The sequence below is a fragment of the Cervus elaphus genome, chromosome 11 (assembly GCF_910594005.1).
Source record: "Cervus elaphus chromosome 11, mCerEla1.1, whole genome shotgun sequence".
Taxonomy (NCBI): Eukaryota; Metazoa; Chordata; class Mammalia; order Artiodactyla; family Cervidae; genus Cervus; species Cervus elaphus.
Window position 1 is genome coordinate 34862688 of NC_057825.1, and position 27043 is coordinate 34889730.

Below are 27043 nucleotides of genomic sequence, written 5' to 3' on the forward strand. Positions count from 1 at the left end.
GATTTTGCAGATGGATCTGGGATTTAACCACCACTTGTACCACAGTCTCTGTGGGAAAATATATTCTGTGTTCCAAACAATTGACCTTTTGGAGTTGATCCAGTTCCTAAATTGGGGACAGCCTGTACCATATTATGTTACATTTTGGGTTTCAGTTTTGTGTCCTAGAATCAAAGATTTGTTAGAGCTGGAAGAAGTTTTGGATATCTAATGGGGCTAATTTTGTGGGTAATGAAGCCAAGATTCAGAAAGATGGAGAGATTTGTTTAAGGTTATTCAGCTACTTTGGTCTCCCACCTTCAAACCAATGCCTTTCCCACTATCCAAATCATTTTGTGGTCATTTTCCCAAACAGCCATTAAACCACTTGAAAGTTGAGAAGATCATGCCTTCTTCAGTGCAGTATCAAATGTACCAAATAGTTCATAAATACTGAATGAATTCATCATTCACTTTGCTTTGGAGGTCTATTTGCTGTAAGATGTCTTCAAATAACAACATGAGGGCATTTGAATTAAGAATGTATTAATAGTAGACTAGATTTGGTTTAAATCAAGATAACTCAAAAATAACTTAAAAAAAAATCTCAAAACAAACAACCCTCAAAAATATTCTGTTTAACTTGTGTTTCCTATATAAAAGGGTCTATTTAGGGTTGGATATCACTCCAATAACTACTTTTCACAGCTCACAGGCACATCTGGTTTTAGTTTTAGGAGATACATGCCATTAATTTTAATGTGGTCTTAAGGGAGAGCCACTCATTTTATAACTACATTTAAAAACTTAATAACCCTTTGTTTTATTTATGAAAGCCAACTGAAACAGAGACTAACATCATTTGGATACACTAAATGAGGTGAGCTACCATCATTAGAAACAAAACATTTAAACTGTTTTATTTGAAACAATCTTTCCATTTGGTATACTTTTCCTCCAGCACACACAATGAGTTATTTCTTGAATACCCTTGAATGAGCAAGATGGGAGAGCCTGAAAGAGAAACTATCTTACATATGTAGACATTGTGGCTTTATTGTAACAAACTATGGCATGACCTAAATAGACAGCTGGTCCTGTAATCTAATTGCAAGAAGAAAAAAGAGCCACAGATCAACTCTTCAAATATTAAATAGCTATCGTTTGTGATTGTTGCCCAACCAACTTTGTCTTATAGTTAACTGTTCTATGCAGCCAGTTAACTCCTTCAATTCATAGGCATTTACTTTGTGATCACAAAAGATATACCAGAGAGTTACTTTAAGAGACAGCACTCCACAGAGAGAGAGAGAGAGAGAGAGTTAGAAGTCGGGAAGGGGAAGGTTTGAGACCAAGGGTGGGGGAAGAGGCATTTGGTTATACCTGGCTTTATAATTTGGGGGGCTAAAATGACTGAGGACATGCCTTATGACTTAAATGATCACTTTGGGGCTTGATTATTCTTTCAAATGTGTATTGAAATGAAACCAAAAGTAAATCCTAAGCAAAATTCTTGGTCCTGCCTGGGTGTACACCGAAGCTTGGCTCTGTACTGATAGAGGTAGCCTTCTACCGATGCGTGTGTCCTGGCCTGGTTTCTCAATATCCTTGAAGTAAGCTGACTACAAAAGCCTGTGATATTTGATTACAGAATGGCTGCCCTCAAGGTATGTCTAGTAAAATTTAGAACTTACTGCCATTTAAGACTTACTCAAGACTTAATTGAGAGGAATCATATTCATGGAAGAACAGCTTGATGCATGTCGATTCATTCATTTATAAGCTATCTTGGATTAGTCAAGGCAACAAAAGTCTATATGTCACTATCACAACCTTCATACTTCGCTACCTAAACCTACTCAGCTTCACACCCTATTGGCTATTGACCAATATCAAGAGGCATATAAAACATCCCTATGAAAGTCTGTGCTGTGTTTACTAAAAGGAATCACTAGGCTACTGCTCACTGTGTTCCAAAGTGCCTTCTTTGAGGACAATCCACAGGGACATCTCTCTGGTCTCAGTACAGTGATAGTTGGGTTTCTCTGAGCACTGGTCTAGCCCAGGCAATTCTTGTCAGTAAGTATAAATAAGATCATGATTTTATTAAGACCCTAAATCATGATTCTCCAAGTCCTTTACAATCAGGAAGTCCAATTTCCCTCCACAGGCATTTCTGGAATTACCCAAGGATATTAACATGCATGTTGTTACTCCTAAGCCCAGTGGCATGGTGGTAAATGTTGAACAACTAGTTTTCTAGTGGAAAAAAGCTCTGGACTTATAGCATGCACTGATTTCCTTGGTGTAAATATTCCTCCCACCTTGGCCAACATAATGTCACTGAAAGTAGAGTTGGAAAGTGATGCATAATAGCGTTTCATTATATAGTATTCCCACCTTACAGATACATGTTAACAACCTTTAGACTATACAAAATAGTAAGATGTAGCAACATAAATAGAATGTGATGAATCATGAGTAATCATTACCTTTGTCTGTGCTATATTTATTGTAAGTCTATATAATTTACTTTTAAAATAGTGATTGTTTAACAACTGGCTTGCAAAACTCCCTGAAAGTTTAACAACTGGCTCTGACACACCACAGTCTAAAGCTCTACTGGTCTGGGAGTCTAGCTAATGGTTTGCCCTTTAGTCTGTTATTAATAGATCAACAATCCTGGTCTCACCAGGAGGAGGACCTTAGCCTCATCCTTTTTCTAAGTCTGGCCACATGTCCAGAAATAAAGGCAGGCAGTTTCCTGCATGCAATCAGGACCACTATCTGCTAGTCCCCTGCTCTAAAATCTGCTGGTCTCCAGGTTCAGGTGCTCTTCAGAGCCCACCAAATATCGTTAGTGCTCCAACCAACGTCTCCTGTACCACTGGCAGCTTTCTTCTGTCTCTGCTTCTAAGCTGCTGACTTCCCTAACTGGCGATCCCATTCTGCCCACAGGTCACTGCTCAGACTCAGGCCAAGAAATTTGTCAGTGTCAGTATGTGCTAAGTGAGGCTTCTTTCTCTTTGGGACCTACCTACCCTTGATCCTCACAGTGGCTCCAACTGCCTCTATTGCTGCTGCTGCCTGCGGCACTCTCTTTTCTGGTCTCCAGATCTCTACCTCTTACCTCTTCCTCTGTCCTCAATGTCTTGCCTACATTTTAAGGTCTAAATTAACTTTGAAAACTGAGATTTACATCAATGTGGCATGAAAAATCACTTAACAAAGTAGGATGAAATGGAAGTGAAGCATGACCAGTTTTATAAAATAGGCATTCATCTATCTCTTCCCTGCTTTAGGAAAGTTCACTTTATGCAACTTTGACTTTATGGAAGACCTACATGAGTATCTTTTTCTGCTAACTGAAAGAAATCTAAAGAGGACTTTAATTTTTACAAAAATGTGAGAAGCAACAATAGTGTTTAGCCTTAGTTCTGCAGTGGGCTGTGACAGAGGCAGTGCTCACACCAAGCACCACCAAGCTCTTTCCCTAGGAACTATACTCAGCATCATCTCATAATCCGGCTGCCATAACTTTGAATTGTGTCTGTGAGCATCTGTGCTTTATCTGATTTATTTTGTGTGTCTGTTAGCAAGATATACCCTAGGGTAATTGCATAGGAATGCTCTACTTTCAGATAGCAGGGGAAACCCACTATATATGTGTATATAGTAAATATATTATATAAATAAGTATACATATATTCAGAAAGGCTTCCTAGGTGGTGCTAGTGATAAACACACACACACACACACACACACACACAAAAGAACCCATCTGCCAATGGAGGAGACATAAGAGATGAGGGTTCGATCCCTGGGTTGGGAAGATCCCCTGGAGGAGAGCATGGCAACCCACTCCAGTATTCTTGCCTGGAGAATCCCTATGGACAGAGGAGCCTGGTGGGCTACAGTCCATAGGGTTGCAAAGAGTTGGACATGACTGAAGTGACTGAGCACTCATGTGCATTCAGAAAGAAAACAGAAAAGTGGTTATCTATGGCTGGTGAAATTATAGGTGATTTTTATATTTTTTCTTTCTTTTCCAAATTTCCTTTGGCCTAAACTAACATGAGGCATAATGTAGTCTTTATTTACCTTATATGACATAGATATTCATATGATTTTCTTTTAAAAAAAATCAGTTTACAGTGAGCTGTCCCAAAAGCTGCAGAAGTATTTAGTAATATATAGTATATACACTAGTCAAACTTCAAAATCTTAAGAAGCCTGATTTTAATTCTCATGTAATATTTTTGGAGGCAGATCCCATAGGAAAGTTGGTTGGGCCACTAGTAATATAGCTCTTTCATTTTCATAATAGTCCCTTCTTACCCAGGATTCTAAGACACCAGAAAATCTGGTGAGGGCAGGGGTGAAGGGCCATCTTCCCATCTGTAGGCAGTACTCAGAACCACTCTCCAAGCCCTTCTGACTCCCAGAACTCTGCTGAGACTGGACTCTCTCTGCCCTACTCAACTTGCAGTGATTTTCTCTAAGGTGCTCGCTTTCTCTCTGTATAATTCAGTTTCCTTCGGGTGTTCCTTGTCTGTTAAGTGTATCTGCATATATTGGACCCTAATTGAGGACAGAGAAGTTCTCTTTCATGGGGGTTCATTCAAAAAACTAAGATCATGACATCCTGTCCCATCACTTCATGGCAAATAGATGGGGAAAACAATGGAAACAGTGACAGATTTTATTTTCTTGGGCACCAAAATCACTGCAGATAGTGACTGCAGCCATGAAATTAAAAGACGTTTGCTCCTTGGAAGAAAAGCTATGACCAACCTAGACAGCATGTTAAAAAGCAGAGACATTACTTTGCCAACAAGTACGTACAGTTAAAGCTACCGTTTTTCCAGGAGTCATGTATGGATGTGAGAGTTGGACCATAAAGAAGGCTGAGTGCTGAAGAATTGATGCTTTTGAACTGTGGTGTTGGGGAAGACTCGAGAGACCCTTGGACTGCAAGGAGATCCAACCAGTCAATCCTAAAGGAAATCAGGCCTGAATTTTCATTGGAAGGACTGATGTTGAAGCTGAAACTCCAATACTTTGGCCATCTGATGCAGAGAGTCGACTCATTGAAAAAGTCCCTGATGCTGAGAAAGATTGAAGGCAGGAGGAGAAGGGGATGACAGAGGATGAGATGGTTGGATGGCATCACTGATCCAGTAAACATGAGTTTGAGCAAGCTCTGGGAGATGATGAAGGACAGGGAAACCTGGCAAGCTGCAGTCCATGGGGTCACAAAGAGTCAAACACGACTGGGCGACTTAACAACAATGGGTCCCACGAAAAGTGGAGGATAAAAAGACACTTATTTAAGCGTTCTAAAGCACTGTTACTCGTAGAGGCTCATGGAGAAATCTGGGAAAGTGGCATCCAAGTCCATAAGCTGGTCTACTCAAATTCCAGATCCAGTTCAGCCAGAACACTTACTCCACTTGCTACTGACTGGTTGCAATTTTCCTTGGACACTAGAAAGCTTAGAACCATACTTGTGACCTATTCCTAGCAAACCAAAAGGACCTTACACGATGCATTTTGCATACAATACAGCTGGTTTTACCATTCTCTCTCCCTCAGTTTTCTTTTGTGCTATTATTCTCTATACTTATTTTAATTGATCCTATTGCATGTATTTATATAAGCTACTTTAAATCCCTTCTTCTGGAATAAAACAGGTATAAATTAATGTTCGTTAATAAGAGTTTGATGAGGATCCATTCCTTCAGCAATAAGGATAATGAAATAAGAGTCAGCAGCAATAAGAGTCAATGAAAACTACTTCAGACAGAATCACCATAAATAGATTGTCACCTGGTCTGTGTTCACCATCAGTGTACATGCTAAATCTTGAGATGGAGAGAAAGCTAGACAAAATGGGATTAGGAAATCCTATCTCTATAAATCATCTGAACCATCATAAAATACTTGTTTGGACAATGCTTCACTCCCCCCCCTCCCCCAAACCTATGATTTCTGTTCTCAAAGTTTATGATATAGCACACACACATTTTAAGAATCTCAGCTCACACACTGAGGGGGAGTATATCACAACTGTTGACAGTGCAGACGCTGCTGCTAGATGCCTGGGTTTGAATCCCAGATCTGCCACTGAATTGTGGCTAAGTACTTAACCATTCTGCGTTTCAATAAATCCTATCTACAAAGTAACGATAATAATAGTACCTACCTCATTGGGCTGGTGTAAGGATTAAATAACACATGTTCTATAACATTTAAAACTGTGCCAGAGCACATACAGGGATCTCAAAAATGTTAGTTATTATTCGTGATATGAGAGTGGGGGGAGCACTGCCTTGAGCTTGAAACAGCATCTTAAGTTTCTGGATAAACACCTGAGGAATGATTAAAGACTTTGCCTCTGACCACTTCTGAGAACAGGTCAAAAACTCTGGTTTATCTAGATCTTTTGCGTGGCTACTCTTCCCCGTGCTTTTCTAGAGGCAGAATTACGCGATGGAAAGAAGAGGTGGGCAACCAACCTTTCTGAGCCTCAATGTTTCTTTGTCCTTCTCTTCTACATACCAGATGTGGCAGAAGCTGAAGGCACAAAGATAAACTGGGTTTACCGTGTAGCTCACAGTCGAGTGTAGTAGATAGATGCAAAGACAATCACACGGTAGAATGATTAAGCAATAAAGGTATTTTTCTTGTTGTTAAATGCACTGTGGAAAACAGTATCCACAGAATTTAAGACGTAAGGTATGTGAAAGAGATCTAAAGAAAGCAGACAGCGGGACCCATGTAAAATATTTTTATTGCTGACCTTCCTAAGGCCCACTTCAATTTATTTCATCCACGGACACTTGGCAACCAACCTTGTGGAACCGTTGGATCACAAAACCCTTTATTTGCAAAGTCAAACTTTTCCAGTAGAATAATCCCTTCTCGTTTTCCAAACGGACAAACCCAGCTTCAAACACGGGTAACAGCAGTCCACGTTTCCCGCTTACTGAAAACGAGGAATTGCTTGCCAAATCAGGGACTGAAACCAAGGAAAGAAAAGCGAGGCGGGAACAGCCACAAGCGCGTATGCGTAGCGCCGGGGCCCGGCCAGCTGGGAGAAGGGAGGGTCAGCACTGCCTACGCGCGCTCTGCGTAATGGGAGCTTCCCCAGCGCAGCAAACCCTGGGAGCCTCCGGGGCGCCTGCGCAGCCGCTGAGATTCAGCGCAGAGGAACTGGCGAGAAAGGGCGACGCACCTGCGCGAAGGGGGCGGTGCGGCGCGGCGGTGGTGTCGGCGGGAGAACCGAGTCCAGTGCGATTGCGCGAGGGCAGGCGGGGGGGCAGGGGGCGGTGAGGCGGGGCCGCGCGGGGAGTACGCCGTGCGCCTGCGCCGGGGGCTGCGTGGCGCGGTGGCGGGGCCGGGCGGTGTGGAGTGAGTGGCGCTGCGGGTGGGGCCGTCGGCGGCGCTGGTGAGCTTTGCGGAGTTGGGCGGTGCCGAGGAGGAGGAGGAGGAGGAGGTGGCGGCGGCGGCTGCGGCGGCGGCTGGGTCTGACGCGGCCCGGTTCGTGGGGGGCTCCGCTTGTTTATTTATTTATTTATCGTGGGTGCCTCCGAGTGTGTGCGAGCTCCACTGCTAGGTGGGGAGGGGGTGGGGGGAGGGCCCGGGGGAAGGGGGAGTTGGAGCTGGGGTCGAAACGCCGCGTGACTTGTAGGTGAGGGCACGCCGAGCGGTCGCCGCAGACTCCGCCGCCGAGAAGCCCTTGTTCCCGCTGCCGGGAAGGAGCGTCTGGTGCCGACAAGATGGCGGACGGGGAGCTGAACGTGGACAGTCTCATTACCCGACTGCTGGAGGGTGAGTCGGGGCCCGGCGGGCCGCGGGGAGGGGACGCTCTCCTTTACCCCTCCTGGTCCCTCGGGCGCTGGAGCCCGGGGGAAACCGCCCCCCTCGCCGCCCGCTTCCCTGCTTTTCCCGCCCCTAGGCGGCCGCCGAGGATGGGGGCGAAGAAGCTGGTGGGCCGGGGGAGCGGCCTCCGGGAGAGAGGCCGGGCGAGAGGGGCTGTCCCCGCGGGCGGGCAGTGCCCCGCGGACCTTCGGGGACCCGCACGGCGGCGCGCGGCCGGGGCGCGGGTTGACCCTTCCCAGGAGGAGGGGGCCGGGATGCGTGCTCCGATGCATTGTATGCCCGCGGAATGTGTGTTTCTCCTCTGTTCTCTTTGTGCCTTGCCCTTGGCTGCCTCCGGATTTTTGTTCTGGGAGTGAAAAAAAAAATTTTTTTTTTAAATCTCCCTGGGAAAACTGTTTGATCTGTTCAGCAAATTTTACGTGATCCTACAGGGCGAACTGTTCAGGGATAAGATAACACTAGCGAGAGCTGAGTACCTCCCATGTCTAATTTAGCTTTAAAAAATGGTAAAACAAGTCTGACCGAGCCGAAGAAGCACGCCAGAAATATGTGGACGCACGTTTGCTGTAGGGATTGGTTTTCGGATTTGAGAATTTTAACAGGTTTGAGCAGGATTTAATTTCTGCACAAACTTAGAAAAGATCGATTGTAAAAAGCCTCTGTTGTGTTTAAAGGGTCTTTACAAGTCTTCGCAGCTTTTGAAGTTTCTGGGCCCTTCTGTTTTTTGTTTTGGATAGTTTTATGTTAGGGTTGAGGATTGAGGGATAAGGAAGAGATGGAGAGGCCAGGATATTACTCAAAGTCCTTCGCGGTCTTCTGCCCGCGAATGCCTTTACCCCCAACATTTGCGTCATCACTAACTGCTTTGTGAATGTGTAGGGAAAAAATTAACCCATTAAAAAAAAGATGTAGAGTCCTCTCTCTCAGAAACCGTGGCAGGATTACATAGACGTTGTTACTTGCTTTCAAATTTCTTGAAGATAATTGTTTTTCACAGTGAAACAGTATGTACCTACTGTGATGGAAAAGCATCACAGAAGATTGTATGGTTGGGGGGCGGAAGGGAGGGCGCTAGTTCCTTTTTTTGGCTGAAGTGTGAGTATCTCATCAGTTTCTGTGTGTACCGGTTGTGTAACAAACTACAGTATACAGTATATTTGCTCCAGATGTGAAAGTCTTCCAGCAGTGTGAGACTGAGTGTCTTTTAAGACTGACTAGGAAGCAAAGTTTTACCAGGAACTCTTATTTGCTTTTTCCTTTACTATCAAGTTATTCCTGGGAGGCCCCCTGGTGCCTGCAGTCAGTGTTCGCTGTTTAAGACTGTGCATTTTAACAGATGTGAACATCTTGCTGGGTGTGAGACATTTGCTTTGGGGGAAAATTTTTTTTTTTTTAATTATTTGTTGTTTGTTCTGAGAGGGAAATGTAGCTGTTTAAAAATTTTAATATCTTGTTAACTTTGGGAGAAGTTTATGCTCACCATGAACTTGGCTTGTAAATTTAAATATTTAAAAATCTGATGCTTGTATCCAACTTCTTCAGTTTTATTTTTCATATACTTCTTTATATACTTTATAGGCATAAGACAAGATAGACTTATGTATTTTTGAATGTATGATGTGGGTCGTCTTGAGTCATGGTTTTATGATTATACATAATTAAGAAACTTCACTCAGGGATTGTTCGAGGTTACTAGGAAAAAGATATGGTGGGGAAAATAGGCTAAGTGTTTGTTTCTGTGAATTTGAATTATATCAATGTTCGGTTCTGGTTTTTGATGATCGTTTTCCAGACATTTTCCCCTTTTAAATTAGCAAGAATTTATTGACCTGCTTTGTGCCAGTCACCAGGAATGCAAAGACAAGACACTGTCTCTTCATTCAGGAAGTTCCCAATTTAAACAAGTGATTTTCAAGCTTTTGCAGCCTGCTGTCTGTCAGTAAAGGGTACCATTACTTGCTTCTTAATCCTGGGAAGTATATTTAGTTTTGACAGTGCCTCCCTGGGATTCTTAAATTCTCCAGGCCCCTTTCTCCTTTGCAAAATCTAGACCTGTCCAAAGACATCCAAAACAGACTTGGATTTTCTAGTAAGTAATTATTTTAGTCTTGAAATATTTTTTTTTAGTCTCCAAATAAAAATCACGTGGTTTTCAGTGACATTACATGCTAATTAAATTTAACTCAAATTTAAGTGAGGTTTGCTTAGCAGAATAGCTATAGTTAAATTTTTGGCTTGTCTTTAGTATTAAATGAAAGTACAGGACTTGATCAGCAATACTGGATCTTATTTTAAAATGTTGATTGTAGTTCCGTAACATAGTCTCGATTTTTTTTTCTTTTTATTACATCAAATTACCAGTCAGCTATAACACTTTTAGTATAAATTTTATGAGTTGCTTTGTGTTTTCTTAGGTGGGCAAATCATGTGAATTTCCAAAGCACCATTTACATTTAATTTTTTTTGTTATTATTTCATGCAAAACAGTATACTAATTTATTGTTTGGACAGTGCACAGTCCTCCAGTATATTTTCTTGGTTAAGTTTTACTTACTACAAAGCCAGAGATTCCTACCACTCTGTAGTGACCCTGCTACTATACATTGTTGTGGGTTTATCATCGTGCTTTTGACTGGTTGTTTAAATGGAAGCTAGTTTCTGTGAGTATCCTGAGAAATCCACTAAAAGCTTTTTTACTTTGATGAGCAGTTCCAAAAGGACTTAGGATGGCAGTGGGAGTATAGAGAAATCACCTGGGGAGCTTTATTCAGACTGTCAATGTTGAGTTTAGTTTGGAGGAGTTGAAATAGGATTAGTAGAATCTACTTGTTTGGGAATCTGCTTCCCAGTGGTTAAGACTGTGCTAGCTCTGTTCCCAAAATACAAACATGATCCAAGTGTTTAAAAACTGGGCTTTATCAGCTGATGATAACTAACATGTGCCCATTATATATATTATATCATATATTTGATTATTATGTATGTATATCATGTACATTTAAAACTGTGAGTGTCTGGGATATGCTTTTCTGATTATAAAAATAAGCATTCTTATTCTTACAGGAAAGAAATTCTTATATGAAACAGTGAAGAATTAAAACTGAAGTCCTCCCCATAATCCCATGATCCAGAGATAACTTGTTGAAATTTCGATGCATTTCTCTTTCAGATACTTTACATCTTTAGAATATTGTTTATATAGCTTTATGAGTTAATTTTTAAAATTTTTCTTGCAGTTTTTTTTTTACTTTCCTACAAAGCTAAACTTAATATTATTACAAGATAAATTGTAGAATATTAGTATCATATTAGTAGACTATTAGCAAAAACTTAACATGACAGAATATGATTGTGTTTATATTTTTGGCCCACTGTTTATGAAAATCTTGGGATGTATGTATTCTTGTTTTGTTTTTAAATCCGTTTTTCACTTAATCACAACTTACCAGATGTCTAAATTTGTGGAACTGCTGTGATCATTTTTAGTTAAGCTGGAAGACTAAGCAAATAGGAAGTTTACCTCTTTTGTGTCCTTTTGAAAGTTAAGCAAAGGATTGGATTTGAAAAATGAAGATTAATGAAACCATATTAAAGCCCCCCACCCTTTTTAAGCTTTATTGTTGTTTTTTTGGCTGCACCATGCAGCTTGTGGAATATTAGTTCCCCAGCCAGGAATTGAATCCTAGTACCCTGCATTGAAAGCACTGTGCCTCCAGTCACTGGATTGCCAGGGAATTCCCAAGTCTCTCCTTTCTCCTTTTTAAATAATATTTTTATTGAGATACAACTCACATACCATGCAATTTCACCTTTTGAATTGTATAATTCAGTGGTTGTATATTCACAGAGTTGTGCAACCCATCAGTCACCACCATCACCATTAGAAAGTTCTCCCCACCATTCTCAAACACACACCTGTTCCCGTTAGCTGACAAGTCCCTTTTCCCTTCACTCCTCTCCAGCATTAGGTTACCCCTAATCTACTTTCTGTGGATTTTGCCTGTTCTAGACATTTCATGTGAATGAAATAATGCATTATGTGGTCTCTTGTGATTGGCTTCTTTTTAATGTTTTGCAGGTGCATGTATATTTAGCATGTGTCAGTATTTCGTTCCTTTTATGGCTAAACAATATTTCATTGTATGACTGTACCACATTTTAATTTGTCCGTTTGTCACTTGATGGACATTTGAGTTGTTTCCTGCTTTGGGCTGTTGTGAAAAATATTGTTATGGATGTTTATGTACAAGTGTTTGTGTGGGCATATGTTTTCATTTCCCTTGGGTAATATAACTGGGAGTGGAATTCCTTTGTCAGTGGGTAACTCTGTTTAATCTTTTGAGGAACTGCCAAACTGTTTAAAGCTTCTTTTCTGATTCAGTTGTTTAATTATGACCCAGCAGTCTAAAGGTTAGGCAGTTTGAAGGAAGTGCTAGTTGATCTTGGCAACCTCAGCTTCTACAGGGCAAGTGTTTGTGTCTAAACCCAAGGCCAGGTCTCTTGAAAAAAGCAGGTTGAGGAATAGGGGAGATAGGCTGAAGGTTGCTTTCTCTCCTCTTGCTTCTTTTTAGATGAAAAGCTGGAGAAGGCGTAAAGATGATTCATTGTTCAGAGATTGAGCGATTAAGTGGTTTTCCTGTTAGTTCCAGATGAGGGAAATTTTGACGGTTTGAAGAAGTAGTCCAGGGTGTTATTATTTTATTTGAATACAGGGCTTTTCTGATAAATGTCCAAATCCAAGATTAGGATTTATTGGGATTTAGAAATCTATTTACATTTGAATCTAGAGACAGGATTATATTAAGATTTAGGATTAGTGAGGAAGATAGTAAATTTTATCAAGTATTTTTTTTCCTCTGTTGTCTTATTATCCACATTTATTGTTTTAATAGAATATCCGTTCTAATATCCTATGTTCTCAAGCAACTCTAACAGGTAAAATAATGCAGCTGTTAAGAATGTCAAAGTATTTAGAAATAATGAAAATCTCAGTCTCTGAAACAAAGGTTATCTTAGAAGTCTTGGGCTCTAGGGGTGCAAGAAGAAATGGTTTGCAAATGTCAGTAGGCTTAGCATGGTGTGGTGGTGGAGGATATGGATTCACAGTTGAATCTTCTAGGATTTAATTTTGAGTCAGTACAAATTTATACCCTTGGGCAGCAGTCACTGCTCTGGTGGCTAGAAGTAGTCATTTCAAGGCTTACTGTTTCTGGGAAAATAGAGGATCAGTGAAGACAGGAAGCAGAACGAGATGGAGGTTACAACTCTCCTTTCTTTTTGTAAACTCTCACCTTCCCCCAAGATTGAATATGGTTACCTTTGAAGTCTTAGTTATTAGTAGGTGAAATGCAATTTTTTTTTTTTTTTTTACATCTCATCCTCTGTAATACACTGCATCTCAGATTTTCCTCTGTTAGATAAAATGAAAATGTTTTAATAGAAATTAAGTCCTTATTCCACAGTTAGAGGTAGGGGGCTAAAAATGGCAGAAATTCATTCTGAAGTTAAGTATGTGTAAATAGCCAGTAGGCACTAGCTTGATAGAGGAATTTAGTACCTGGTCTAGGTGGGTACTTGCCATACATGGGGAACGTAGATAAAGGACAGGGACAATTGTCCTTTAATCTGCCTGTCCACCTGTATGTAGCAAAGTGATTTATGAGGACATACATAACCTTCCTAATAATCACTGACCTCAGGGCCCTCCCTTCCCAAATTTACCTGCTTCTGTGTAAAGACTAAGTTTATTTTATCATAAAAGAGTTTAAGCCTTGGACTGTTCCTCAGACCATGCCTGAGTTCCCATCTAGTCAGTTACCAAACTATTGATAGAAACATTTTCTTGATTTGAGTGCTTGCCTAACACCATCTTAACTTTTCCCTTAATCCTGCTACCTATTTTCAACATTTAAAGAAATCAAGTTACTTTTCCCCATAAAAGAAATGTAAGGACTGCTATTAATATAGCTTTCTCTAATGTTGTACTTAGCAGTTATGGCTCTTTTATTTTAAATGGAAAACTTAGAAGGAAACTTTATAGGTACTTTTAGGTTTTTCTGTGATATTTGAATATTTATCAAATAGTTGAGCCAAAGTAGTGAAAGAAAATGACTAGGCTTCTGAGTGGAAGTGAAAGATCTAAGTTATATAATGACAGAAAGGAATATATTTTATGAACATCAGACCTTAGCTGCAATTGTTATGTGAGTCCTAAATAATAAATCAGGTGTACATTTGTTTACTCAAGGTATATCTAAGTATTGATACATACTGATACTTGTTAAAGATACAGGTTCTGCATGTGTTACAATTTCAGCTTATCCCCAGTTTCTTCTGTATTTTGAGGATGATAATAGGTACCTGCTTCATAATGTATCTGTAAAAATTAAACTGGTAAAACACTTTGAACATAATAAAAGCTCCGAAAATGTTAGTGTTCTTGTTTAGTGTAAACCTGAGCCAAGATGAAGTAAGAAAGGGCTTCTTAAATGCTGGTGAGCCCTGGACCCTCTCCACAGTAATTTTTGAGAAGGCTTATTTCTAGTGAGGATCTAACAGATGTGCGTTGTTTGTTGCATACAACCACACATAGTACTGCTTGTATGTGTAAAACATTTCTTTCCTATTACTGTTATTTGGCATTTATAATCTGGTTTGACATATTAATGTTGCTACTGAGGGGGAGAGATATTTCTAGGCAGAATAAAGTGGTGAAAGGTGATTTAAGGAGGTTTGGTATTTGCTTTCTTTTGATTAGGGGCTAGAGAGCAGTGGATTTCAAACTGAATCTTGAGACTACTTTATACTCGTAAAAAGAACTGAGGACAAGAATTTTCATGTGAGTTGTTTATCAGTACTGTTAGAAATTAAAACTAAGAACTTAAAATTTTGATAAACTGTTCACTTTACATATGTAGAGTTTGCTTTCTGCAACAAAAATATTAGGGATCAGCACATTTATTTAATGTCTAGCTTTGTAGAAGACAGCAGAATTCTCATACCTGCTTTGCTTCAGTTTGTTTTGGTAACATTGTTTTGGTTGAAGTATATGAAAAAAATCTGTACTTTTACAGATAAAGTGGAAAAGAAAGGAGTATTTTTAAAGCATTTATAGATAATGGTGGATATTCTTTAATAGTATAATAGAAATTGACAAGTGGTAATTTCTTAAAGGTTAGTTGTAGAATCTGAAATGTTCTCTTACATCAAAATTCATTGATCTATCTTGCATTTTAAATGGATCTTACACATGATTTTGTAACATGCATTGTTTATTTTAAGGTGATTTATACAGATGTTCCAAGTTGACACATTTTATACAACATTAAAGAATCACATTTGTTAATTTAGAATAAGGTATCAGACAAGTCCTTAAGTATGAAGAAGCTGTTAAATTCATGGTGCTGGATACAAAGTTTCCAAAATTTTAATTTTCACTAGCAACAAATGCTGTCAGTTGTATCATTTGAAATGACAGGCTCACTTTGTTCATTTTCAAGCATATCTGTTAAATATCTTGAGTGAGTAACCACAGTTTGTTAGTTGTGCTTTCAGCAAAAGAGATGTTCTGTGGGAAAAAGGGTAGCTAGATCACTTTGGTACTTCAACAGTCACTCTAGAGCTTTTCATTTCTTCATGCAGAATATTAGAAAAATGTATACTCAGTGGTGGAGATTTAATAAAATTCATCATTTTTACTGCTTAAGGGCATTTTAAATTGAAACTGGATCTTTCTGTTTCACTGTAAGTGCATGACAGTTTAGTGCCACTGACTTGGTTTCTGCTCAGGTGCCTGCGTTTTAATCATCATTGTTTTCACCATGCATATGTCAATGCAGTGAAAAAGAGGATCACACTCTGAGAACCCACAGGCCTACGGCACTTCCTTCTATTCCTGAAATGTCTAGCCTGCCCCTGTACCTGTTAAGTTTTCTTCTTTATTCTTTTTTCATTATCTGTTTGTTTACTAGTGTACCTGAAATGATACAGCAATTCACAGACCCCTCTGAGAAATCATGAAAGCCCTGGGCCGCCTTTGAAAAATATGTATGTTTATATACACAGTATTACAGACAGGGGGGTTACAGAACTCCTAAAGGCCATCTGTAGACTCAAATCACATTAATTATTACTATCAGGCAAACTTAAGATAAATTAAAATTATGGCAGCTGCCTAGTTCTTTAATTTAAAACCAAAATTCCACATTCTAGCCAATTGTAAAAATTTTACGTTTTTAAGTTAACTTTGCTGTTCAGTATGTGACATTGAATCATTTTAGTAGGGTAGAAATTAAAATATTAAAGGTTAATGAAGATTACTAAGATTTCATGGGGCAAGTATAGTAGTGGAATTATTCTCTTGACATTCTGTTTCAGAGAAGAGTTGTTAGTAAAAACTTGCTGGAAAAAATAGCATGTTGTCATTGAAAAATAAAATTTAGCCTACACACAACACAGACATACATATCACACACCGTTTGTAATTTAAGAGACAAACCTGCATTGAAAAGACTTTTAAAAGAATTTGAAGTACAGTGATTGAGTATAATTTTTTGCAGTCATGAGAAGAAGGGACTTCTTTTAGGGGAGAAGACAACATTTTGCTTAATTGAGATTCAAAGTTGGTGTTCTGTATCATCAAAGTCAACTGGAAGTGTTCATCTACTGTTGATCTATAATGAGATTTTATGTATTTTATCTTGGAAGCTGTCTTAACACAGACAGGTAGGTAGTGCCAAAACTGTCAATCCACAAGCATATGGTTTTAGTTAAGTGATTTTAGTCATCACTTGGAAGGTATTCATAGGATTTTATTAGTTCTCTCTTAATATTTGTGTTTTAGCATTACAGATTAATCAATTCCAGTGAAAGGTTAGGTGGAAGCTCCTCACCTGCACAAGTAAATGAATTTTGATATATTTTGCATTAGCACTAAGAGCTGATGAATGCTGTTAGAACTGTGGTTTGAGCTTAGAAAATAGTATTCAGTGCAAAACCGGGAGGGAGTAAAAATCTCACTTGCTTTAACTTTTGGCAGCCCTGAAACTGTATAAAGCAACCTGACATTTGCTTGTGACCCAGGCAACATTAGTTGTTAAAGTGACTTAGCATAGTATATGTTTCACATAGAAGGTTTTTTGTTTTTGGGGGTTTTTTGCATTTTAATTTTAGGTTTTAATTGAGAAACATTATTAGGTTTGTAATAAAATCTAATTTATAAAACCTACTCTCTGTTTGATAGTAGTGCTTGGGGGTTACTCTTCTCATTCAGAAAAATTTCAGTATCAGCCCTAAGCCTTAAAAAAAAAAAAAATCAGTAAAACTTCATCACTACTGAACTACTGAACTGTTCTGTGATAGGGCAAGTCAGAATATTCAGCTTTTGTTTCTCACAAACATTTGTGGAACTGACAGTGGAACTGGTTTATGAGAGCTAATGAAGTATATACCATTGGTATTGCTGGTTCAACAGTGTGATTAGAATCTTTCCACTCAGTAACTGCACCATAAATTTTAAATAGCTTCAATTTTTACAGGCTTTTTAAAATTATCCAACTAAGTCATTTTCTGCTCCATGCGTAGTTTTACCTCCATCATTGTTTTGGGTTTGTTTGTTGGCTTCTTTGGGGAAAAAAATTTTGTTTAAGGCCACACAGTGTGGACTGTGCATCTTAGTTCCCCCACCAGGGTTTAAACTACATGGCTCCCCACCCCCACCCCACTCCCTGCCGTGGAAGCATGGAGTATTAACCACTGAACCTCCAGGGAAGTCCCTCTTTGAAAGTATTCTTGCCTGTGGTTGTTCCACTCATACGGTTCACAGAGGTTAACTTTTCCATCATTTCAAATTCAGTATTAGCTCCTCAAATAAGCAACAAATAAGTATTGGCAATATCTGTGAACTATCTGTGAACTCATCAAGAGCCAACAAAACCACTCAAAAAAAAATTTTTTTTAACTGATTATTGATGTTGTTTCCAATGTTGTCAACTTTTCAAGAGCTGTTTTTATAGAAAGACTTCAATAAATATAGTTTGGGGACATATTTCTTTGGCTTTTCCAAACAAACATGATTTAATTAAGTCACTATTAGTAAATGGCTTTCCTTGCTTGCTAATACATTAATCAGTTGGAAACTTACTTTCATTGCAGCCTTATTTCTATTCTTGTGAAGAAATTCTGCTGTGATGAGATTCCATTTAAATTTTTTAAAAAAGTTTTGTTACTTTCCTGAGAGTGTTGTGATGAGTGCTCAGTTTCCTAATGTTAACATATATTTTATGTTAGCTGGAAAGTCATAAATATAATGCCTGGTAGTCTCATTCAGTAACAAAATAACCTACACTCCATTATGCCTTAGACATTCACATTCCACTTTTCTTCCTTTGACATGATGAGTATGCACTAGTAATAAAAGTAAAATAAAATGGCACTCAAGACATTGTGGAGTTATAGCTGTATCTCTGCATTTCTAGAACCTTGGGAAACAATGCAAAGCCATGAGGGTAACCCATGTAGTTACTGCCACAGCTACTCAACTCTGCCATTGCAGCGTGAAAGTACCTGTAGGCATTGATAATACATAAATGAATTAGAGTGGTTCTGTTCCAGTAAAACTTCATTTATGAATGCTAACATTTGAATTTCATGTAATTTTTATGTGTCACAAAGTATTATTTTTTCCCACTCCCCCACCAATTGGTATTAAAAATATATAAAGGACCAAATTTGACCTTGGACCTTAGTGTTTTCCCCCCTTTCAGTTGTAAACATGATTTTGCAGAAAGATTGCTTTATCAGGAGTCAGGATACCTTGGTGCTCACACCTAAGTTGCATGACTGATTCATTGACATAATGTATGGGGTTATGGTGCTTAATGTCTAGTCCTTGGCAAGGTATTTCTCAAAATTCTTTATAAAATCATATGAATTTCTAGTATATACCCAATAATCATATTTTGTGTACTTCCTATTTTCACTTGAGCAGAGGATTTTGATCTTTAAGAGAAAAGAAGCTCACCAGTCACTCCTAGAGGCATAGGGGAATAGACTCCAAATAAAAAGTGGCAATCTTACTGGACTAAAGAGGAGAGGTGGAAGTCTGGGGCCACTAAAGCAGTTGAAACTTAAGTCCTAAAGAGAAGAGAATCACATGGACTCTAACCTCAGAATCTGTAGTCGAGTCCCCGTAAAGTCATTGACTTCTAAGATACACACATGCAAGAGAAGATTCTAAGAAACCCAGAAGAATCTGAGCAGAGATTCCAGCGTTGTCCAGTACCCGCGTGGCAAAAGTTGAAGTTCAGACTTAACAAAGTAAGAGAGACTATATTGTACGCTGAGTTTTCCATTGAGACCTCCATTATGGCCAAGATTGAGGGCAAAATGAAATAGACCAACCCTCAAGAAAATGTGGGTGCATTATTGACACGCTTTCTGCTGCTAAAGGAAACAACCCTCTATGGAGAAGATGTCATAAAAAAACTAGTACAATTACTCATCCATTATCAAGTATTTCATTCAGTGAAATAGTACAGGAATGCTAACATGATCAATTGACCAAAAAAAAAAAAAAAAAGGAAAAAAGGGTATAAATCCACCTTATATAATTCATATGTTAGAAATGTCACACAGACTTTAAGATAACTGATTTAATATGCTCAAAGTAAAGAGGAAAGGAAAAATTTTATCAGAGACCTGGAAACTATAACCAAAAAAATATGTTAACTAGAATTAAGAATTTGGTAGTTGTGTTTACATACCAGCAATTAGAAACAGCAGAATAGAGGAGTAGTAAACTAGGGAAAAATAGTTGCATGGAAATTCTGCAGTGCTGAGAGAGAAAAAATAAAGGGGGGATACAGAAAGAAGGCAACGGAAGACAATGGAAAAGTTTAACATGTCACCTCACACCTGTCAGAATGGCTGTTATCAAAAAGAGAACAAATAACAAGTGTTGGCAAGGATATGGATGAAAGGAAATGCTGGTGCACTGTTGGGGGTGGGGAGTAAATTGATGCGGCCACTACAGAAAACAGAATGGAGGTTCCTCAAAATACTAGAAATGGAACTACTGTAGGATCCAGCAGTTCCACTTCTGGGTATATATCTAAAGAAAACAGAAACACTCATTTGGAAAGACACATGCACCTCTGTGTTCTTTGCAGCATTATTTACAATAGCCAAAATGTGGAAACAGTCTAAGTGCCCTTTATCCAGTGAATGGATAAAGAAGATATGGTGTGTGTGTTTGTGTTGTGGACTATTAGCCATAAAAAAGAATGAAATCTTGTCATTAGTGACAACAGAAATGGACCTAGACAGTATTTTGCTAAGTGAAATAAGTCAGACAAACAAAGACAAATACTAGATGATTTCGCTTGCATGTGGAAGCTAAAATAACAGAACAGGTGAACAAACAAAACAGAAACACAGTCATAGATAGAACAAACAGATGGTGCCAGGGAGTGGGGGCTAAGAGAAATAGATGAGGAAGGTTAAGAGGTGCAAACCTCTCGGTTGAAAAATAAATGAGTTAAGAGTGTGAAATGTACAGTTTGGGGAATACAGTCAGTACCTTTCTGTGGTGACAGATGGCAACTAAACTTAGAGTGATCATTTTGAAATGTATAGAAATATAGAATCACTCACTGTGTTGCACCAGGAACTGACACTGTTGTAGGTCAAGTATACTTCAAAACAAACTTGTAGGAAACAAAGATCAGATTTGTGGTTACCAGAGGAGGGGAGTTGACTGAAGGTAGTCAGAAGGTACAAACTTCCAGTTATGAGATACATACTGGGTATGTAATATACAACATGATAGTTATAATCAACACTGCTGTATCTTATATATGAAAGCTGTTCAGAGAGTAGATCCCAGGGAGTTGCCTGGCGGCCCAGGGCTTAGGACTCTGCACTTTCACTGCAGAGTGCCCAGGTTCAGTCCCTGATGGGGGACCTAAGATCCCACAACCTACATGCATAGCCATAAAAGAGAAAGAGTAGAACCTGGGAGTTCTTATTACAAGAGAAAAAAAGCTTTTTTTCTGTTTTATTTTGTTTCTATGTGAGATGATGGCTATTCGCTAAACTTAATAGTGATAATCATTTTGTGGTATTCTCCTTAAACTTATACAGAGGTGTATGCCAATTACATCTCAATAGAATTGGAAGGAAAAAAAAATTCAAATTGGGAGAAATAGAATTTTGACCTTTATTCCAAAGCATACACAAAATTAATTTAAGGTAGATTATTGAATGATTTAGGCTAAACAATAAAGTATCTAAAAGGTTTAAAAGGAAACATAAGGAAATACTTCAGAGAAGGCAAACATTTCTTGAACCTGATGTAAAACACCCAAAAAAAAAATTTAAGATGGATTTAAATACATAACGTACATCAGTTTATTAAAGGTAACATTAAGAGAATAAAATTTTCTTGGGCTCCAAAATCACTGCAGATAGTGACTGCAGCCATGAAGTTAAAAGACACTTACTCCTTGGAAGAAAAGCTATGACCAACCTGGACAGCATATTAAAAAGCAGAGACATTGCTGACGAAGGTCCACCTAGTTAAAGCTATGGTTTTTTCAGTCGTCGTGTATGGATGTGAGAGTTGGACCATAAAGAAAGCTGAGTGCAGAAGAATTGATGCTTTTGAACTGTGATGTTGGAGAAGACTCTTGAGAGTCCCTTGGACTGCAAGGAGATCCAACCAGTCCATCCTAAAGGAAATCAGTCCTGAATATTCATTGGAAGGACTGATGCTGAAGCTGAAACACCAATAGTTTGGCCACCTGATGCAAAGAACTGACTCATTGGAAAAGACCCTGATGCTGGGAAAGATTGAAGGCAGGAGAAGAAAGGGACAACAGAGGATGAGGTGATTGGATGGCATCACTGACTTGATGGACATGAGTTTGAGCAAGCTCCAGGAGTTGGTGGTGGACAGGGAAGCCTGGCATGCTGCAGTCCATGGGTCGCAAAGAGTCCGATGCGACTGAGCAACTGAACTGAAACTGGGAGAAGATACTTAGAATATATCCAATAAAGAATTCATCTGGAATATGTAAAGAATTCCTACAAATCAATTAAGTCCAGTTTTAAAGAATGAACAAAAGACTTAAAATGAACTTCACACAAAAAAAGGATGTCCCAGTGGCCTATTGAGCATAATGCAAACCAAAATCTCACTGAATATCACTACACCCAACAAATTGATTAAAATTGTTGCCGAAGAGGTAGAGCAGCATTGCTGGTGGGACTGTAAATTGGTTTAACCACTCTAGGAAACTGGTGGATCTGCTTCTTAATAAAGCTAAGTCTTCCTGTGACCCAGCAATCCTCCTGTTATATGTATACCAAGAGAAATATGCATGAATATTCATAGCATTCATAATAGCGTCAAACAGGAAATGACCCAAATAGAGTAGATAAATATATTTTGGTGTATTCGTATGAGAAAATACTTCAAATGGCTGCTAAATACAACATGCATGAATCTCACAGATGACAGTGAACAAAAGAGTGTATACTATTTATAAATTTATATTATAAATCTCCATTTACCTAAAATTCAAAAACAGGTTAGACTAATCTATGCTGAAAGAAATAAGAATAGTAACCTGGGGCATTATCATTGAATGGTTAGGGCTTAAGGGAGCCTTGGGCTGCTGGAAGTATTCTGTCTTGATCTGGGTGGTGGCTACCTAGGTGTATAAATTGTACTTTATATAATAGCTCAATCGATTTTTAAACGGTAATAGTACAGTAAATATTTGCTGTAACAAAATTTTCACCTGGCTTGCACTTTTCACCTGCTGAAAAAAAATTTTTTTTTCTGGGAAATTTTTGACTAAAAAATTTTATGTGGTGGACTAGAAAGAGTATTGACTTTTGAGTTTGAAAACCTTGTTCTCAATTCCTTTCTGCTGCTTTTTACTCCTCTAGTAATCTTGTGCAAATTATTTTAATCTCTTTCTGTTACTGTAGAATGTAGGTAGTAACTTCCCTTTTTAATTCCCGGGAAACCAAAGGATTAAATGAGATGATCGATGTGAAGTTGCTTTGCACTAAATTAATTATGCAGATATATAGTATCTTCATAATTTAAAGACACTTGGGTCTAAGTTCATAAATCCAAATTCTGTAATTCCTCATGAATATTGTGATAATGATCTAGTTCCCCTGTATAACAGATTGCCTTGATTTATTCCTTTTTATCAGATAACTGAGAATTTTGAAGTGTTCTTGGATGTCTTGGAGTCTGCACTGGTGGGAGCATGACTTTTGCATTGAAAGACAGTGGGATTGCCCTGAGCCATCTACCCTATTCTCCCAATCATTTTGCTGATGTAGTCCTAAAATTTGGTCATGTGTCATAAGCTTAGCCTTTGGAAGAACCTTTAGCTTCTCTAAACTTCATCAACTTTTAGAAGTGATTGATTATGAAAGTTGCTGTTTTATTTGCCTGTGGAGGGTAGGGGAGCTATTACCAATTACAATTTTAAGAAAGTACTGATTGCAAGGTATCTCCTAACTTTTAGAGATATTAATTGGGGGAAAAAAAAAAAGCATGCAGTGAAACACAAGAGATTTTGGCAAATTTTTAGTTGTGGATTAGCATGACTTAAAAGTTGAAGCATTTTTAGCCCTGTAAAAATGTTAGTTGAAGTGTACCTGATAGTAACTTAAATTACTTACATGGGAGGCCAGAATTAAAGATGGAGCTTACAGAGGAAATAAAGCAAATATGAGATAAAATATTCACCACTGGAATTTAGACACTTTAACACATCAAAGTGACCCACACTAGTCTTAATTTGCTTGATAATCATTGTCATCAAATTAAAACTAAATTTTGATAACCATGAAGTGTTTTATTACTGCAGAATCGCAGCAGAAATTGTGGAAACTTCTATGAGAGCCCAAAATACTTTGTCTTGTCCATTGCTGTTATCTCTAAATACTTTCAGGTGTGTGTTTGTCATCTGAAAACCCCCAGAAACCTTTAATCCTTCAAGGAGAATACTTTTTACCTCCTAAAACTAAAATAGATAGGTATTTGATGCACTGATGGTAAAACCGTTTTTGTAATCATCATTTCCCACATTTAAGTTTTTGTACCAAGATTAATAATTGTTCCTATTGCAGGACGTGGAATCTAAGCTAGTATTTTAGATACTTAGCAGAAGATAAAAAGTTGTGTCTTTCTTCATCTTTAAAAAATTCAAATGTTTACAGAAAGTAGGTAATTGATTGAGAACTAGTACTTACTGTAGAAATAAGGCTAAGTTCCCATAATAAAAGCAGTTTTGATCATTGTTTGAATTTCAGAAATGGTCTCACTGTCATATTTGCTTAAAACACATTTCAACTTTGTCTCTATGTTATATTACTATATTAATAGATTATATATATGAATAGGCTTTTGCAGGGTTAGAGGCTTTTTTTTTTTCTTTTTTAGCCTCTTTCAACCTGACAAAGGAATCAGCAATTTTTAGCCAGAAATGTATGGACTAAAATGTAAATGTGAAGTCATGGGGGTATATAAAAATGTAGTCTCTGTTTTCTTTAATAAATGCTTTTTCAAAGTAAGATTGGCAGCTCGCAGTGTATTTAAAGAGAAAGAGCCAGTAGGGAAGGTAATAATGAGAGGGAATGATTACAAGTTCAGTTCAACATGGCAAGGGCTTCCCTTGTGGCTCAGCTGGTAAAGAATCCGCCTGCAATGCGGGAGACCTGGGTTTGATCCCTAGGTTGGGGAGATCCCCTGGAGAAAGGAAAGGCTACCCACTCCAGTATTCCAGCCTGGAGAATTCCATGGATGACTGAGCGACTTTCACTTCATTTTTAATAGGGCAAATAAGGGAATTCTCCATGGACCATTCCTCCCCACTCCATCCCAGAAGTTACTGGGAACCATATTAATTAATGAGTTTTAGTCACTTGAGCTGCAAGGCCTCAAGTTGACCACTGGAGAACAAAGAAGACCACATTTCCATGGCAGCAGCCTTAAGGAGCATTGGAAACCAGCAACAGTGAAGATAGAAACCAAAGATCATGGGATAACCTACTATTAGCCATGGAACACAACAGGGTATCTGGTAGTTTGCTGCTTATGTGAATCTTCTGATATTCAGAATATAGGCATGACTCCTATTTTTAGAATTAATATTTTATGGATAAATTTTAGAAAACTGACCATTTTATTTACTGTTTACCAGTACGAGGATGTCGTCCAGGAAAAATTGTACAGATGACTGAAGCAGAAGTTCGGGGCTTATGTATCAAGTCTCGGGAGATCTTTCTCAGCCAGCCTATTCTTTTGGAATTGGAAGCACCACTGAAAATTTGTGGTATGTAAATGGGTAAAGTTGGAAACAATCTCTTTTGAATCCACTACACTGAAGATGAGTTAGAGAAAACATCTAAAAAGTTTTGTGAAAAAAAGGTTTGCTAGGTTTTATTACATACAATTGTAGAAGTTGAGACTTTCAGAAAATGACAAGTTAGCTATGAGAAGAAAATGTTGATTATATATACAGCAGATTAAAAGATCGCTGGTCACACTGTACAGAGTTCTTAAAAATAAGAAAAAGACAATACAATAAAAAAAATTGAGTGGGAGCAGATTGTAGAAGACATTCAAATGACCAGTAAACATAAGATCCTCAGACTCACTAGTAATCAGTGAGATGCAACTTAAAAACAAATCTGGGACTCTGATGAAATTGGGGGGAAAATGTCAAAAATTGTTACCTATTGTTATCAAGGATATGGATTCGAGTACACAGGTATAGAATTTTGGGGGTCGATATGGCAGTATCATGGTCTTCTAACTTAGTTTTGATTGTTTTTGTTTATTTTGAAGATTATATAACTATACAATTTGTATTTGATCTTTTCAAGTCTTACAGTGGCTTTTGGCCAAAGGCAAAAACTTAAACCTTAAGTTGACATATTGTTGCAATCAGAAAAACTGTTGGCACAGAAAAGCATTTTTCTATAGTTTATAAAACCATAGGATGTAGTATGTATAATGTATTGTACTGACTTTTGGTTTCATAATGCAGTTTTTCTTTTAGTAGTTGTTAGTATTTATCACATAGCTTTTATGAACTTAACCAGCAGCTTTTGAAGAGATAGTTGAAATTGTGTGGAAATGATCAGTCCCTTCTATGAATTTAAATGAAGCAATTTAAAAGTCATCTTAAAATTTAAGTGACTCAATAGTCTCAACAAGATAGTCTTTACATGCTTTCATACAGAAATAATTTGCAAGTAATAGAAGTTATTTATACTAAATATTTCTTAAGTTTTTGCTGTTCGCTCACTACTAGGCATAAAAAAGTGGACCTAAGTTAAATTACCAGATAATGAACGTAACTGTATTAGTATATAACAAATTACCCCCCAAACTTTGTGACTTAACAACATTACTTTATCATGTCACAGTGTCTGTGGGGTAAAAATTCAGGCAGAGCTTAGCTGGATCCTCTGGTTTTGAGTCTCTCACAAGACTACCGTCAAGATGCCATCTGGGCCTGTAATCATCTCAAGGCTCAATTGTGAAAGGATTCAGTTCCTTATGGGCCAGCGGACTGAAGACCTCAGTTCCTAATGAGCTGTTGGCCCATGGCCTCTTTTAGTTCTTTATTAGGTGTGCTTCTCCATAAGGCAGCTTCATCATCGAGCATGAGAGAAGGCAAGAGAAAGTGCAAGGAAGATGGGAAGCTAAAATCTTTTGTTGTAACCCAGTCTCAGAAGTGACAGGCCATCTCACTTTTGCTGTATCTTCTTCGTTAGAAGTAAGTCACTAGTTAGAGCCCGCATTCAGGAGAGAGAATTACATAAGGGTATAAACATTGAGAAGCATTTCATAGAAGCTGCTTTACCACAGCAACCGTAAACTTTGTGAAACTGGCTTTTTCTGTTTTTAGGAGATATTCATGGACAGTATACAGATTTACTGCGATTATTTGAATATGGGGGTTTCCCCCCAGAAGCCAACTATCTTTTCTTAGGAGATTATGTGGACAGAGGAAAGCAGTCTTTGGAAACAATCTGCTTGCTGTTGGCTTATAAAATCAAATATCCAGAAAACTTCTTTCTCTTAAGAGGAAACCATGAGTGTGCTAGCATCAATCGCATTTATGGATTCTATGATGAATGTAAG

At 38.3% G+C, this 27043-nt stretch overlaps 1 protein-coding gene across 4 annotated transcripts in view; it reads left to right on the top strand.

Annotated features, from left to right (window-relative positions):
- The first annotated feature begins 7253 nt into the window (after positions 1-7253).
- The window catches only part of PPP1CB (protein phosphatase 1 catalytic subunit beta), a 34415-nt gene continuing 14625 nt past the window's right edge, over positions 7254-27043 (top strand). Inside the window, exons 1-4 of one of the 4 annotated variants that reach the window (XM_043917480.1) lie at positions 7254-7272; positions 7673-7812; positions 25092-25223; positions 26808-27038. In XM_043917480.1, coding sequence (XP_043773415.1) covers positions 7761-7812; positions 25092-25223; positions 26808-27038 — 415 coding nt within the window. In that variant the 5' untranslated portion in view covers positions 7254-7272; positions 7673-7760. Of the gene's footprint in view, positions 7273-7312; positions 7522-7578; positions 7598-7672; positions 7813-25091; positions 25224-26807; positions 27039-27043 lie in introns of those variants that run through there. The other 3 variants (XM_043917478.1, XM_043917477.1, XM_043917479.1) reach the window with 3 other exon arrangements.